General features: G+C 37.2%; 1 protein-coding gene across 2 annotated transcripts; it reads right to left on the reverse strand.

Annotated features, from left to right (window-relative positions):
- Positions 1 to 3,372: 3,372 nt before the first annotated feature.
- LOC141287587 (uncharacterized) lies at positions 3,373 to 13,750 on the reverse strand. 2 transcript variants are annotated; one of them, XM_073819749.1, is made up of 8 exons: positions 13,641 to 13,698; positions 13,526 to 13,569; positions 10,690 to 10,819; positions 9,449 to 9,471; positions 9,203 to 9,257; positions 5,271 to 5,585; positions 4,005 to 4,127; positions 3,373 to 3,484 (listed from the first exon to the last, which is right to left on the reverse strand). In XM_073819749.1, the coding sequence occupies exons 3-8, from the start codon at positions 10,733 to 10,735 to the stop codon at positions 3,435 to 3,437; spliced, it is 612 nt and encodes a 203-aa protein (XP_073675850.1). In that variant the 5' UTR covers positions 10,736 to 10,819; positions 13,526 to 13,569; positions 13,641 to 13,698; the 3' UTR covers positions 3,373 to 3,434. The 2 variants fall into 2 exon arrangements, with proteins under 2 accessions (XP_073675850.1, XP_073675849.1); XM_073819748.1 differs by lacking the exon at positions 13,526 to 13,569 and having other exon boundaries at positions 13,641 to 13,750.
- Between the last annotated feature and the right edge of the window lie 3,297 nt (positions 13,751 to 17,047).

A 17,047-nucleotide genomic window follows, 5' to 3' on the forward strand; every position in this document is an offset into this window, starting at 1 on the left:
TGACCTCTCCTGTTTTTTTTTTAACAGAAAATTTCTTTATAACAGAATATGTTATCCAGTTTGTGTGCACATTTCCCTTTGAGAGTTGATAATGCAAATTTGTGATTTTGTCTGTCAAACTCTGTGACCTTTGACATTGTGAATGGAATGATGTAATTGAAAGTTAGTCTTATACTTTACATTTTAACTAGCTTTCAATCAGTTGTACCCATGCAACATGTGTATGTGTGGCTCAAGCATGTCTTGCAAAAACCTGGTGTAATGGACCTTTTTCATTAGGATATCGATCGAGATGTGATTAATTAGGGTTAGGGTTCCTTTCCATTTAGGTTTAAGAGTGTAAGGGTGTAAGTCTAAATACATGCTATGGAAGATAATGTTGTAATGACATTCTTCTGAAGCCAGAACTTCTGCGTGTTGTAATCATAGTTCTTTTTGGTTCTTTTTTTTTTTTTGGCTAATTGTTATTGTAGACTCATTTTAAACCTGTTGGCTTTCCCTGCATTAAGGAGACTGACCGATTTTGTCCATAGGCGGTGGAGTGCAGTACAGAGTTTTCTGTGGAAGGCAAACTTCCACAGAAAAGCGTTCTTCTGCAAAAATGTCTTTATTAAAAAGAGGAATAAGACTAGAATAAACATTGCGTGGGCTTTACCAAGTTGGAGAACCTTACGTTTCCTCGTAATTAATCATCAAATTTTGCCATTTTGAGTAAAAATGGTTTCAAAGTAAATCCTATTTCCATGTATATGAGATATTATTTATTTTAAGAAGATGAACAGCCACCACCACTCCAGTCCAGTATGAACTACATCTGAAAGACAGACAGCAACTCAAAAATACATACTTACATAAATAAACTTAGTTTAGCATGTAATTTGAATTGTTAATTCAATAACTGCATCCTGCTTTCAAATAAATTACGTTTTTCTTAATGTAAATTAATATATGATAACATCATTGTAAAATAATAATAGTAATAATCATAAAATAATCTCTATTTCTATTAAGAAATACTTTTACAATTCACCATGCAGTGGAACTAAAATCAACTAAACACTGCCTCTTACCAGATAAAATCATAATTATTCACGGTGACAGGGCTATACACAAAAAAGCCAATGTAAAATGAGGATACTCCGTCATGATGATCTATGACTACATGAAAATGATAACAAATATAAAAAATGTTGGTTGACAGGTATACATACAATATCAACCATTGATTCAATATGTGGAATATTATCAAAAGAGAAAATTCATTATAATAAATTTCATGAACATCTTTTTTTGTGACAGGACAGAAATCTCAGATTTCATTAAACCTATATCTTCATTTGTGTTCCGAATATGAATTAAAGCCTTATGGATAGTAAGTTTTATACCATTTAGAATTTTTCTCTTGATAAAAGAAACATTTAACTTGTGACAGTATATCATTTTTATTAATTGATTATTCTCTGTAGATAATGTACAAAATTACAATGAATTTACATAAATGTGAGCATCTAAAAAGAAAAATTACTAAAAGGAGTTTGTTATGCTTCTAAGATCTTGTAAAATGTCCTTGGGTTTGCATTTTCACTTTTTATTTCCTGTCTACAAAAAAGAAGAAACTGGCAAAACGGTGAATCAGTACTTATGTCTATCTGGATAACTCATTTCATTTATTTACTAACGGTTCATACATATGTTATTATCAAAATACAAATAAAAAAATAAAAAAAGAGAGACAAAAATAAACACACATTGTTGAACTTTGTGTCCACTGTGATGTGTTTTCCACTGGCATTGCATTAACTTTGCAACATTTTACATTGTTTTCACTAAAATATTTTCATTATTTGTCATTTTTATATACAGTGAGGGAAAAAATAATTTGATCCCCTGCTGATATTGTACGTTGCCCACTGACAAAGAAATGATCAGTCTGTCATTTTAATGGTAGGTTTATTTAAACAGTGAGAGACATAATAACAACAAAAACGCATTTTAAAAAAAATTATAAATTGATTTGCATTTTAACGAGTGAAATAAGTAGTCGCAAAACATGACTTAGTACTTGGTGGCAAAACCAAAAGAGGTCAGACATTTCTTGAACCTTCAGCTCCCTCCACAGATTATGGGATTGAGGTCCGTAGACTGGCTAGGCCACTCCAGGACCTTAATATGCTTCTTCTCGAGCCATTTCTTTGTCGCCTTGGCCGTGTGTTTTGGGTCATTGTCATGCTGGAAAACCCATCCACAACCCATTTTCAATGCCCTGGCTGAGGAAAGGAGGTTCTCAAAGCCTGCAAAGTCATTGATTGACAGGGTCAGCTGCCTAAGCTTTCAGACGCATCCATATTCTCATCAGCGCCGTGTTTTCTTCTACTGGCTTTCATCCAGGAGGACTGAATTAGTCAAACTGGCTAAACTGCATTATTGCAGGTTCTTACATCAGATTATATGAAGTCAAAAGACCATTCCACAACACAAATATTTGTTGATCATTTTTTTTGTCAGCATTGCCGTTATGTCAACTATTTGATTTAGCCCTGTTGCAGACTTGGATGTTTGGAATGGGCAATATGAGCAAAATTGTATTTCACAATATAAAAAATATTTCACAATAGTTTTTTTTTTAATTTTTTTTATTGATTTTTTTAATAATTTTTATAATAAGAACAAAGATGCAAATCACATTAATACATGCAAGTTGTTACTATTATTTTCACATAAAAAACATTTAAAAAAATATAACACACCACTGCAGAATTCAAAGCTGCAGCAGTAGGCAAGGCAAGGCAAGTTTATTTATATAGCACATTTCATACACAATGGTAATTCAAAGTGCTGTACAAGAAAGGAATTAAAATCACAATATCATAAAAATCATGAAAATTAATAATAATGATCACAACAATAAAAACAGAGAATTTAAGAACATTTAAGATGATTTAAAAATTGATTTAAAATTAATTAACACAGTAAAAATGATTATACATAGAATAATGCAATCTGTTCGGACGTAGCACAGTGCTCATTCAATAAATGCCAAACTAAACAGATGAGTTTTGAGTCTGCATTTAAATGTGGCTAATGTATTAGCACATCTGATCTCTTCTGGAAGCTGATTGCAACTGCGGGCAGCATAATAGCTAAAAGCAGATTCCCCTTGTTTTGTGTGAACCCTTGATATTACAAACTGAATCGATCCTAGTATTTTTATTACAAATGTTTTTTTGTTTTTTTTATCCAGACATACTTACAAATGAGGAATGTTACACAACAAGCAAAAACATAAAAAAACTCAACAAATAAAAATTTTCTAAAATTTTACTTGTTACAATATATTTGGTAAATTCGAAATAATAGAAAATTAGAATGATGAATAATTGAATAATTAATATCATTTTTATTAATATTTGTATACATTTTTGTTTTTCTCTTTTTTATGCTTTCAGGGAGTCATAGTCAGCAACTGCTGTGGTGTTAACGGTGCCTGTTAACAAAATGTACAAAAAGTTCAGTGTTAGTCCCTGTGTGCTGTTAAACTACTGATGTTAAAGCCTGATCCAAATGTAATCCTGACCCACCAACACACCAAACCTTATTAGATTATCATCACATCAAGCACACATATGATATAAATATTAGAGATGTCTTCATTAGAATCGCATGTCAAAATGACTCTCGCAATAAAGTAGACTCATGCACACAGGAAACTATAAATGCTGAGTGCCTACTGTGTGATGTGCCAAGATAAAATAAGATTGAGGAAGAGAAACTCAAAGTTCATTGACTTCAATCTACAGCTCTGAAAACCAGAGCCTGCATGTTAGTCCTGGAGCTACTTGTAAGAGATCTTTAGCAGCCAGAGTAAAGGTTAACTAAGCCAGTAATGAAAGGAAGTGCATAAAGAAGCATTTTCTGCATATGCTTGTTCAGTTTTAGGTTTTGAGCAGACCTTTCATAATAGTCACTGCTGCTATAAATAAATGAGTAACTAGTGAAACACACACCTTTAGTTTTGCTCCTGATGATGATCACGATCACTGCTGCAGTTATGATGAAGAAACCAACAGCAACAAAGGAGAAAATGCAGATGTAGAATGAAGATACTCCTTTCTCATGATGATCCAAGACTGCATGGAAATGCAGAGACAGTCAAAATATATTTTGGCTTGTATGCACTGAAATGTAGTCTCATACAAACACTCCAGTGATCAGCTGTGTTATTAATACGTATATTTAGTGGCTAATGATCCTAAGCATCAAACGAGGGTGGAGGGAGAAAGACAGGCAGAGATAAAAATGTTTTAAAATAGGAAAATGCAAACATTTAGCAATATTGTATGTCAATCAATCAACTTTATTCAAGACACCAGAGTTGGGGTCAATTCAGGAATGAACTCAACAATTCCAATTCAAAGAAGGAAATGGAATTGGAATTGAACAACAATTACAGGAAACAGAGTTGGAATTGAATTGGAATTACAGGAAGTGGAATTCAATTCAGGGAAATTCCACTGAATTCCGTTTATTGCTGTTTCTGAGCATTCATTTGTGATTGCATTTAGAGACATACATTTGAACTTTATTTATGATGCTTTACAAATACCAAGTAATGTATTCAATAGAGTTGACCAAATGCAAGTAAATAAAAATGAGAATTGTACATTATGAATTAATAATTGAATGACAGTGGTGATACGTTTCTGGATATAATTAGCACATAATATATGTCTCAACTCACCAACAAACGAGTCATGTTCATTCATGTATTTCATTCACTTTTTATTGCATCGAATTATCATCATTTCCTGAAATTTGGCATGTGAAATGATCACGCTTAACATACTCAACATACGGTACTTTTTTATTTCTTTTATATGTTTGTTGTTTATGTGATTTACAATATTTGATGTACTATAAACTATTAAGCAAATCAAGTCGAATTATTTTATTTAGCAACTCAAGTGGAATTTATTTGATTTCAATTCTGTTTCCTGACATTCCAATTCAATTCCAATTCCATTTCCTGTCAGCTGCATGCAATTCCAATTCCAATTCCATTCCAGGAAGTGAATTGGAATTTACCATTCATTCTCAGTTCAATTCATGAACGGCCCCAACCCTGCAAGACACATCGAGGTCCATAGAGACAGAACAATACAGAAATAAAATAAAATAAATAAAAAAATAAAAATAACAATACAAAACATTTAAAAAGATGATCTAGGGAAGGATTTAAATCTAAAAATAGTTGTAGAGATGTATTTGTTTACCTGATCCACTGTAATTGTAGGTCTGGCTGTGCTGGTTCCTGGAATTAAACTTATGCACACAGGTGAAGGAAGCAGGTGGACTTACTGTGACCATAAACACACGCATTTCTGTAGAAGAGCACTGGAGTATTTCCATGGTGTAATTCAGTTTGCTCTCCACAGACAGATCGAATGTCTCAGTGTATACGTATGTGGGTCTGTGTGGGCTTTGTGTCTTGCCAAACTTGCACATCACAGTCACATTCTCTCTGTCCTCTATCTGTCGGTACACTGTGATGTTGGGCTCTAGGAGATCGGGGTCTGGGAGATCTAAAACTGGGACATCAGAACAATAAAAAATGATTGGCGTTACAATAAACAAACTAATGTGAGCTTGCATGGGAGAGATGTACACCCTGTTGAAAAAAACAGTATATGCTGGTTAAATTGGTTTTAAATTTGGTCCTTTGCTGGTTTATGCTGATCATTAGCAAAGGACTAGCTTAAACCAGCATCCCAGCATCAAAACCTACCTAACCAGCATATGCTGGTTTTTCAACAGGGTAGTGAGGGAAAAATATTTGATCAGCTCAGGGCTCTATGCTTTCTTTTTTGTTAGGAGCACTTGGCCAACATTTTAGGAGCACATTCTAAACAATAATCAAAAAATCTGATTTAAAAATGTGCCTTCCCATTACGATGTGATATTTGACTCCTTAAAGTGATTTACAGGGGAATTTTGTTTTTACCATTGTTTTTACCTTTTCATATATATGTTTAATGAGGCTCAGAGGTGGCATGAGTGCAATCAAATTCATGTTGAGATTAATGTTTTAAATATAAAATTTTGAATACAGAAATATTAAAGATTTAAGTAACTGAAAAGATGTGCCAGCAGGTGGCGGCAAGACACTGATTTACTTACTGAATCATATCATTCATTTTATTTGTTCGGACGGCTGCTTCATTCAGAATAAAGCAAGTCACTGTCTTTATGAATGGGAAATTGAATCATTTCACATTATTTTTGTTTAAAAATGCACGTTCATTTATAAACGAAACACTGCTGTGTTTGAGTGGAGATGCGCAGCGGCTCAGTTGTGACTTGTTTCAGAATACTTTTTACGACGAAACAAAGCAAAATCAGGCAATAGTGTTATAGTCAGACAATGTAAGTCACTTAATAATAACTTCTTGTTTATTTAACTGCTGTATTAAATCAATATCTCATTTACAAAAATTCTTAAAATCTTAGTTTGCGATATCACAAAACTCTATTATAATCAACAACGCTCTTTATACTGCACAATCTCTTATTTACATTTGGTCTACACTTTATGAAAGGATTCGTGAGATATGTCTGTGATACATTACTCAACGTTGCAAAAACACGTAGAAACCTTTGAAGCTCCCCTGAGCGCAAACACAAATATGCTGATCGGGTCGGTCGCACATGGTGCTCCTAAATATTTTTTCAAATGCGAGTGAAATGGTCACACTATAGAGCCCTGCCCCTGCTGATTTTGTACGTTTACCCACTGACAAAGAAATGATCAGTCTTTAATGTTAATGGTAGGTTTATTTGACCAGTGAGAGACAGAATAACAACAAAAAAATCCAGAAAAACCAGTTCAAAAAAGTTATAAATTGATTTGCATTACATTACCAAAATTTCTGGCTCCCAGGTGTCTTTTATAAGTAAGGAGCTGAGATTAGGAGCACTCCCTTAAAGTTTGTGACCTGTATAAAAGACAAGTCCACAGAAGCAATCAATCAATCAATCAATCAGATTCCAAACTCTCCACCATGGCCAAGACCAAAGAGCTGTCCAAGGATGTCAGGAACAAGATTGTAGACCTACACAAGGCTGGAATGGGCTACAGGGCCATCGCCAAGCAACTTGGCGATGAAGTGACAACAGTTGGTGCGATTATTCGCAAATGGAAGAAACACAAAATAACTGTCAATCTCCCTCAGTCTGGGGCTCCAGGCAAGATCTCACCTTGTGGAGTTTCCGTGATCACGAGACTGGTGAGGAATCAGCCCAGAACTACATGGGAGGAACATTCTGTAATCTCAAGGCAGCTGGGACCATAGTCACCAAGAAAACAATTGGTAACACACTACGCCGTGAAGGGCTGAAATCCTGCAGCACCTGCTCAAGAAGCAGGTCCCCCTGCTCAAGAAAGCACATGTACAGGCCCACCCGTAGTTTGCCAATGAACATCTTAATTATTCAGAGGAGAACTGAGTAAGGGGCCGTTCACATGTCGCGCCTAAAAACGCGTGGAAAACGCTAGGCGCGCCGCTTTCTTCCTTATCAACAAAGCGCTCGGGTGCTTGTGCTCCGGAAGCATCTTCCGTTTCTAAGCAACCATCAGCTGCGCTCTAGCTCCAAGCCTATGCGTCTCCATGCATTGTTTCTTCTATTAGCGTCAAAATAATGGGGGCTTGACAAATCATAAAGTTCAGGAAATCCCTGGACCACAATGATGAGCTGCTCCTCCATGTTTCTACAGAGGTTTCAATGTAACGGAAAAACGTGAGGAAGCTGATTGGTTGGTTCATGTCACATGACCTGCGGTGCGCTTGCTGCATTCTGAAAAGTTAAGATGTTTTTATCTCGATGCGGCGCGGACAAGCCTGGAAAAAACGAGCGCGTCGCACCGCGTGCGCGTCGCGACCGCGTCGCTTCCATTATGCGCGCGCAAGCCGCGCGTCTACATTTGAAATAACGAATTTGAGCACGCAAAAGACGCTACATGTGAACGGCCCCTAAGAATGTTGTGGTCAGATCTTTTTGGCATCAACTCAACTCGCCATGTTTAGAGGAGGAGGAATGCTGCCTATGACCAAAAGAACACCATCCCCTCCATCAAATATAGAGGTGTTGTTTTTTTTGCTAAGGGGACAGACCATCTGCACCACATCAAAGAGACGATGGAAGGGGACATATATCGTCAAATTTTCCCCCAGCCAGGACACTGAAAATGGGTCGTGGATGGGTATTCCAGCATGACAATGACCCAAAACACATGGCCAAGGCAACAAAGGAGTGGCTCGAGAAGAAGCACATTAAGGTCCTGGAGTGGCCTAGCCAGTTTTCAGACCCTAATTCCATAGAAAATCTGTGGAGGGAGCTGAAGGTTCAAGTTGCCAAATGTCAGCCTCGAAACCTTATTGTGACTCGAAGAGGATCTGGGAAGAGGAGTGGAACAAAATCCTTCCTGAGATGTGTGCAAACCTGGTGGCCAACTACAAGAAACGTCTGACCTCTGTGATTGCCAACAAGGATTTCGCCACTAAGTACTAAGTCATGTTTTGTGAAGGGGTCAAATACTTATTTCACTCATTACAATGCAAATCAATTTATAACTTTTTTCTAATGTGTTTTTCTGGATTTTTTGGTTGTTATTCTGTCTCTCACTGTATACAAATAAACCTACAATCAAAATTATAGACTGATCATTTCTTTGCCACTGGGCAAACGTACAAAACAATGCGGTGCAATCTAGTGTTCTAGTGTGGTGATGGAAAAATTTTCATATTAGTTGATATCAATAATTATCACAATAATTGCCAAATCTTAATTTTTTTTCTTACCAAAATATTGGAGAAATTAATTAATTTTCTGCATGTTCAAATGGTTAAAATTGTTTAAAATCTGTTTCATCTGGCTCTAAACTAAATCACTGAGACATTTGTGTTCTGTACTGAATTCAAGCGCTTCTCTCTGGATCTCACAAAGATGGTTGCGTGAACAGGGAGTATACACATCAACTCACACTACGCTGCAATTTGCTGAGCTGATAATTGATCTATGTGGCACTGTTAATGCTGTTTCATTCTGCTTTGGCACACAAACATTATATCAAACATGTTATCATGGAATTGTTGTATCGCCCACCCCAAATTTCAAGGATTTTGTTATAAGAAGGAAACAAAAGACTTACGTCTGAAATCATACGCATCATATTCCAAAACGTGTTCATATTCCATGTCTTCATCCTGTCCAACAAAGACACCACAAAAGTTCTTATATAAAAATGTACAATTATTTTTGTATACCTGATCTAAGCTGCAGTTAAGAGAAGACAGACTAATTGTATTTCTATTTTCTGTACAGTATATTTTTATACTGCTACAATATACAATATTTATTAAAACATTATTAAAAAAAAAAAAAAAAAAATACCTACTGCAAGAAACTGACTGTATTCCGCTGGTGGAGTTGGTTGAAAAAGCAAAGATGACAAATAACAATTATAATATATAGACAACTGAAATTGTAATGCAAGTCATTTCCTATGGGTGAGATACAACTTAATTACACAATTCATTTGAATTCATTATGTCTATTTATTTACTGCTATGCTATTGTAACCATCATCTTATGAAGGCAAGATGAGTTGAACCCATGTGCAGTCTGTTGAACAAAAGCTTACTCAGCCGCTGCAGATTTTTCCAGAGCGGCTGCAGGACCAGATTCACCACATGAAAATAATCATGTGTGTTTCGGGTTTATAACCTCTTCAATTCAAATAATAGCCACAAAACTGTGTTTTTAGAAACAAATGAGAACTAATAAGTGCAAGGGGTGATGGGAAATGAAGTCCGGAACAACACAAACAACAGTCCAGAAGAGTGCCTTCTGATGGTTGGCAAGGTCACTCCAGCACAGGTGTGCAGCTCTTAAAGCAGCAGTACTAAACATGCTGCTGATTGTAATTCAAGGGAAAGTACGCCCCAAAAGATTGTTTTTTTTTTTTTGTCATTTACTCACTGTCATGTTGTACCAAACCTGTATTCATTTATTTCATATGCTGAACACAAATGAAGTTTCAACAGAAGAGAGAAACTCATTTAAGTTTAAAGCAACTTGAGAGCAAGTAAATGATGACACAATTTTCATTTCTGGTGGAACTATTCCTTTAAGGTTAATAAAATAAAACATTGGTATCAATAAAATTAAAAAGTAAACGATACCATCCCTAGGTCTGACATTCGTTTTTAGATACAGTAATTGAATGAAGTAATTTAATGTAAAATAGCATTGCATATTTTACTGTATAAATTAAAGATTTCGCTTTATTAAAACTACAAAAGCTATTCAATCAAGAACAGTGAGTGATTTCCATGTTGTTGCTCTATGGTTAATATTAAGAAAGTGCTGTCACTTTAAGACAATGCACTGATCCAGTGCTCTGATACCGTCCATTCAGGCAGCTATAGGATACTTACCAAGACAGGCACTTTGACATAATTTTTGTGTGAATTTGTGGATTCAAATCAATACTTCAGAAAGAGCTTAATATTTGCACCCACAAATCTTCTTTCTGCGCACACGAGCTTGCGTCCTCTGGCTCCTGAATGTTTCTCCATATGTAGTAGTATAGTAGATAAACACAAAATCTATGGCAAACAAATAAAATCCACTTACTGAAAGCTGACCAAAGGGCCAATAAAAGGATATAACGCTGGTTCATGCTGTCATCGATTAGTGACTACAGCTTTCTGAGATGCTTGGGTAGGGCAGCGGTGACAGAGTCCCAACACTTAGCAGTCTTCCTCTGTGTTAACAAAAAAAAAAAAAAAAATATGAGAAGTAGCTGTGAAAAACAGAAGGGTCATTCCATGTCAAATCAACCTAATTTCAAAAACGTCCCCGGCTCAAATTTTTGATTTTGCTAATACTTATTCTGAGGAAAGATAGACATATAGTGATGAAAGCCAAAATATTAAATGTCACAGAATATTTACTGAGTAATCTATTTTGTAGAGGGAGGTCATAATGGCCATTTTCGACATAGATTCAGAGTCAAGTTAGAGGGGGATAAAAATGACTTCAGAAAGATGGCAGCATCATTATCTTATTTTTACACAGGGATTGGTAGCTCTATTAGTGTAATCTGTTGACTTTAGCAATCTTTGTTGCATTATGTGCCAATGGTGACCATTCAAAATGGGGAAACGGCACTTTTTTTTTTTTTAAAGTTTTGCATGCCTGTAACACAAGCAGTATTAAATATATTTAAATGCCCTTTTAGATATTGGGTCTTTATAAACTTTCCTTTTGGTGTCTTTAATTTTAATGCCCTTTGAGATTTGGTTCCAGAAATATTGGAATTTTAATATGGCTCCAGGAGTAAATCATTAAAATGTACACATTTTCAGTGGTCAAAAAATATATAGATGTACCTTGTTTCTTTCTGTCAAGACAACAGCATTGAACATACTAGTCTGAGAGCCTTAAACATTATTTCAAAGTTTGAGTGCCTATAACTTAAGAAGTATTAAAGATATCACAATATGATTTCGGAGTCTAGTTCTTCAAAATCCTACATCGTTTAAGGCTTCATGTCCAGATTGTTGAATGTTACCCATTTCTTTTTTTTATCCTACCTATTTTCAGTGGTCAAAAGCCAAATGTAGTTTTGTGTTTATCTAGTCATTACTGTTTATAGGGATTAGGATTGTACAGTGTGACACATCAGATTATGAATGACCAGAATTAATTGTTAACTCCGGGTAAAGTATGAACACTGTGAAATGTAAAATAAGATTAGCCAGGATTCCATTTTACTGATTCAAATTTAGAATCGTATGAATAGACTACAGAAAGCAAGGTGATGTGCCTCAACTTGACCATTTCAGTGCCCTTTTAGCACTCAGAGATGGTCTATGCAAATGTTTTGATGGAGATACACGGGATAAAATTCAAATTTCAATGTTATTTCTTCTTTAGACATTGTTCTTCAAATGAAATAAATATCAGTTCTATACAAATTGACCAAAATTTAGATTTTGACCACTAAAAAATGGGTAACAATGGGATCCTCATATCTCAGAGACTGAATTACATAGGGCTTTGAAAATTAACATTCCAAAAGAAAACAACAACTTGTTAACAACTAGAATCTAAATTCATGTTGCAATATCTTTAATACTTCTTGAATTATAAGCACACAAACTTTTTTTTTTTATGGCACTCAGACTGGTATGTTCAATGCAGTTGTCTTGACAGAAAGAATCGAGATACATCTCTAGTTTCAACATTATTTGTTCTTCAGACATTCCTCTTTAAAATAAAACAAGTATCCTATTTTTTCAAACTGGCTCACATTTGGTTTTTGACCACTGAAAATGTGTACATTTTAACGATTTACTCCAGAAGCCAGTTCCAATATCTCTGGAACTGAATCTCATAGGGCATAAAAAATGAAGATGCCAAAGGGAACGTTTGTTAAGACCCAATATCTAAAAGGGCATTAAAATATCTTTAATACTGCTTGAGTTACAGGCATGCAAACTTTGGAGAAACACTTGTAAAGTGCTATTTCCCCATTTTTGAATGGTCATCATTGGCACATAATACAACAAAGATTGCTAAAGTGAACAGATTTTACTAATACAGCTACCAATCTCTGTGTAAAAATAACATTATGAGGCTGCCATCTTTCCAAAGTCATTTTTACACCCCTGTAACTTGACTCTGAATCTAAGGTGAAAATTGCCATTTTAGCAATATTTTAGCTTTCATCACTATACATGTTGATCTTTCTTCAAAAATCAAAAATTTGAGCTGGGGACCTCTGGTTGAGTTGACACGGAATGACCCAGAAGTGACTCAAATATTAACTTTATACTTCACAAACATTACTGCTGGGTTTCCAAAATCCAGCTGTTTTAAGAGATATTAAACCTGCTGTTTACTAACTAAAGCTCCTTGTTTTTGCACACTCTACAGATAGTTATATATAGTTTTTTTTCTTTGTCACATACAATACAGCTCCAGATCATCAGCGCTGACCACAGAATCGCAGCTAACACATTATTAGACATTGTGATATTTGTTTGTGTATCTTGGAATAAAAATTTGATCAGAAAATCAACGTGCCTGATAATTCTGCATGCACTGTAGTTAAAAATAAAATATATTGTACAATGCCTAATGTGTGTTGACATTGGATATTTAAATAATGGCTGCTCACATCTTCATACATTATTCATGTTAGTTTTAAACAAGTTTTACTGTAATAAAAAATGTAAATAACTGACATAATAATGTACAAATTTTAATAATCAAGTACTCTCAAAATGGAGCCCCCGATGTCATTGTTTTGAGGAAAGTAATTAATGTTGCTTTTAAATAAATAGATCAGCTAAAATAAAAACAATTAGCCAGAATCAAGTCAACTTAAACATGAAGGTTGTGAGATTAGCCTTTTAAAACTAAATTAAACTAAATTAGTTTATACCTTGCAGCTTTTACGTACCTTTCAGTGTAATAACCGAAAACTATGCCGTCATAGTCTAGTTGCTGTTAGGCAAAAGCACATTAAAAAGATTGTAGATATTAGGGCTAAGAAAAGAGAAAATAATTATATAAACCTGATCATATGCAGCTTCTAGAGTTGGTTCAGTCAAACAGTCCACTCAAATGGCTGACTTTTCTCTGGATAAACAGTTGATAGTTTATTATTAATATGTGATTAACTCCCTGTACAAACACTGAAGGTTATGCTAATAAACTTTGAACCGTAAGGCACAGAATCAAAACTTTTTTTCTCAGAATCCTTGGCTCAAACTGAGTCAAATGAACACCAAATTTAAAAAGGTTTGTCTGGTTTTTGGCAAAATTGGCTCAGATCATCTTCAGACCATGCTGGCAAGAAGTTATGGAATTTAAGTAAGGATTAGTCAAACCGTCCTTGAATAGTGTGTGAATGAATCCTACGAAAAACATGCAAAAATGGATGTGAGCCTAAACTTAGTGTGTGTTATAACAAGCATGACCAGAGGCTGGTGGTCAGGTGATACAAAAAATGTCTATTTTTGTTTATAACTTTTCAATGGTTTGGCCAAAAATCTCAAAACTGGTCTCGTTAGATTCGGATGAGCATGCTGAGACTCTCTGAGAATTCTCATTCAAATGGCCATTTTGAATTTGGTCATAATTTTTTTTTTTTAATGCATTGACAATATCTTTATGAAACTTGATATGTGTCTTAGGCACCATGCCCTGACAGTACTTCAAAAATTTTGTGGTCAAAAGTTATAAAGAAATTTAGAAAAATTCTAATAACTTCTGATGAAAATGGCTTGTTGGGTCATGCCGGGAACATTGATACCAGTTATGCCATAATTAAAGAAACTTGATGTCTGCCATTTTGGTTAATGTAGAAAACCTACTTTTTCGAACTCCTCCTAGACCGTTAGTCTGATTTTCACCAAATTGGATTCAGATCATCTTCAGACCATGCTGACAAAAAGTTATGGATTTTGTGTCGATATACAGTACAGACCAAAAGTTTGGACACACCTTCTCATTCAAAGAGTTTTCTTTATTTTCATGACTATGAAAATTGTAGATTCACACTTAAGGCATCAAAACTATGAATTAACACATGTGGAATTATATGTACATAACAAAAAGAGAACAACTGAAAATATGTCATTTTCTACTAGGGTCTTCAAAGTAGCCACCTTTTGCTTTGATTACTGCTTTGAACACTCTTGGCATTCTCTTGATGAGCTTCAAGAGATAGTCTCATACATAAAAAGTATTATTAAATGTTTTTTACCCAATGGTAATTATAATTCGCATTCGGTGATCGACACTTCTTGACTGGCAAGACGGCCGCGAGAGGAAATTCAACGGTGAAAGTGAGTTGTTCAAAACCTTTCTTTTTAGTAAACTCTGTGTACACAAACAATGTTCTCAATGCTCGAGTTCATGTGTAGAGACCCAGGCGATACTTCGAGCAAAGTTTCATGAAAATAAAGAAAACTCTTTGAATGAGAAGGTGTGTCCAAATTTTTGGTCTGTACTATATACAATGTGTCACACCCCCGGACTTTCATGTTGGTTTCTCCCATTTTCCCCTGCAGTTCTGAGTGTTTTTGGTTTCTTCCTCATTGTCTGCACCTGTGTGTAATCAGTCTGTCTATTTAAGGTGTGTGTTTTCCCCTGTATTCTTGTCGGTCTTTGATGTTAAATGGATGTTTTCCCCTGGTGTTCCTGTGTCTGCCTGTATTCCGTTGGATTTATTAAATATTCGTCTTTTTATTACGTCGTTGTTCGTGTGTTCCTGCCTGATCCGTGACAGAAAGACCGACCGAAACAGTTTTTTTTGCGTATTCCACCCCGTTTTGTTTATCGTTCTGTTTTTCAGTCTTTTTGTTTCCGTTGTGTTTCCCCCATGGATTCCTTCCTCCGTCCTGAATTCATCCTCCTCCGGCTGAAGCAGGGGGATTTACCGCTCGAGGGTTACACGTTGATGTTCCAGCTCGTAGCTAATACCACCAGCTATCCGGACGACGCGCTCTGTGCGTTCTATGACGCCAGTCTCAACGCGTCTTGCAGAGCGCCGTCGTCCGAGGACAGCCCTCGAGCGGACTTCGCCGCGTTTGTGGAGTGGACAGCCACTCCGGACCCAGAGCCCAGCCAGCCACCCCGACCCGCGGAGTACGAGCCCTTCGTAGATGGGAAGCCCAAGCCCGGAGCGACAGTATTATGGAGCGCCAATGGGTTCAAAACTTCCGACCAGGTGCGAGAGCCAGCCTTTACATATGCGACGGTGGAGTGCTTCGTGGAACAAGAGAGGGCGGTAGAGAGCCCTGCCCACTGCACCACCACTAGGGGTGAGTATGAACAAGACTCTGGGGACTTAATTGACTGTTTTACGGATATACCTGTCTGCCTGGATTTCCCACCCGCCCTCCCTTTTCTGTCTATACCTGAATCTCCGCTGGTTACGTCCAGCCGTCCTGTATCACCGCTGGTTCTGCCCAGCCTTCCTGAATCCCCGTTGTCTGCTGTCTGTCCCCTTGCTCACCCTCAGCCCACCATCTGTGTGGTGGGTTCACCGCGGGTCTGCCAGTATCCATCGGTGTCATGGCTGGAGGATCCCTCACCATCGCCTCCAGCCTCAGAGTCCTGGACTCCGCCTCGGCCCTCCAACCCTGCGGTTCCACCCCGGCTCTCTGCTCCCTCGTCTCCGCCGTCGCCCGTCGGTCCACCAGCTCCACCGGGCTCCATCGCCGCGGACCTCCGGATCTCCATCTCCGCCTTGGTCGCCAGAGCCTTGGGTTCCGCCTTGGCCCTCCGGATCCGCGGTGTCACCCAAGATCTTCGGCTTTCCGTCTCCGCATCGGGCTCTCCCAACACCTGCTCTGCCTCCGTCGGTCGGCCCCATGGAGTCGTCAGCCTCGCCTCCACCATGGCTCCTCCCTCCATCGGCTCCACCTTGGAATTCCATCATGGCTGAGTTCTGGGTCCCACCTGGCTCCTCCTGCTCCAGCCCCTTCCTGTCACCTCCTTGGCTTCTCCCTCCGTCACCACCCTGGACTCCATCTTGTGCCCTCCTCCCGGGAGTCCGTCCTCCACCAAAGCCCCCTCCTTAGACTTTGTACTGTTTCCTTTTTTCTGTTTGTCGGCACGAGGACGTGCCTTCCGGGACTTTCATGTTGGTTTCTCCCATTTTCCCCCGCAGTTCTGAGTGTTTTTGGTTTCTCCCTCATTGTCTGCACCTGGGTGTAATCAGTCTGTCTATTTAAGGTGTGTGTTTTCCCCTGTATTCTTGTCGGTCTTTGATGTTAAATGGATGTTTTCCCCTGGTGTTCCTGTGTCTGCCTGTATTCCGTTAGATTTATTAAATATTCTTCTTTTTATTAAGTCATTGTTCGTGTGTTCCTGCCTGATCCGTGACACAATGTTTTTATGCATCTGGCTTTATCTCTGTAAAGCTTAGACATATTTACACCATGTTTTGTATGTGTTATTGTCAACTCACACT

This window comes from Garra rufa, chromosome 15 (genome assembly GCF_049309525.1).
Source record: "Garra rufa chromosome 15, GarRuf1.0, whole genome shotgun sequence".
In the NCBI taxonomy this organism is placed as follows: Eukaryota; Metazoa; Chordata; class Actinopteri; order Cypriniformes; family Cyprinidae; genus Garra; species Garra rufa.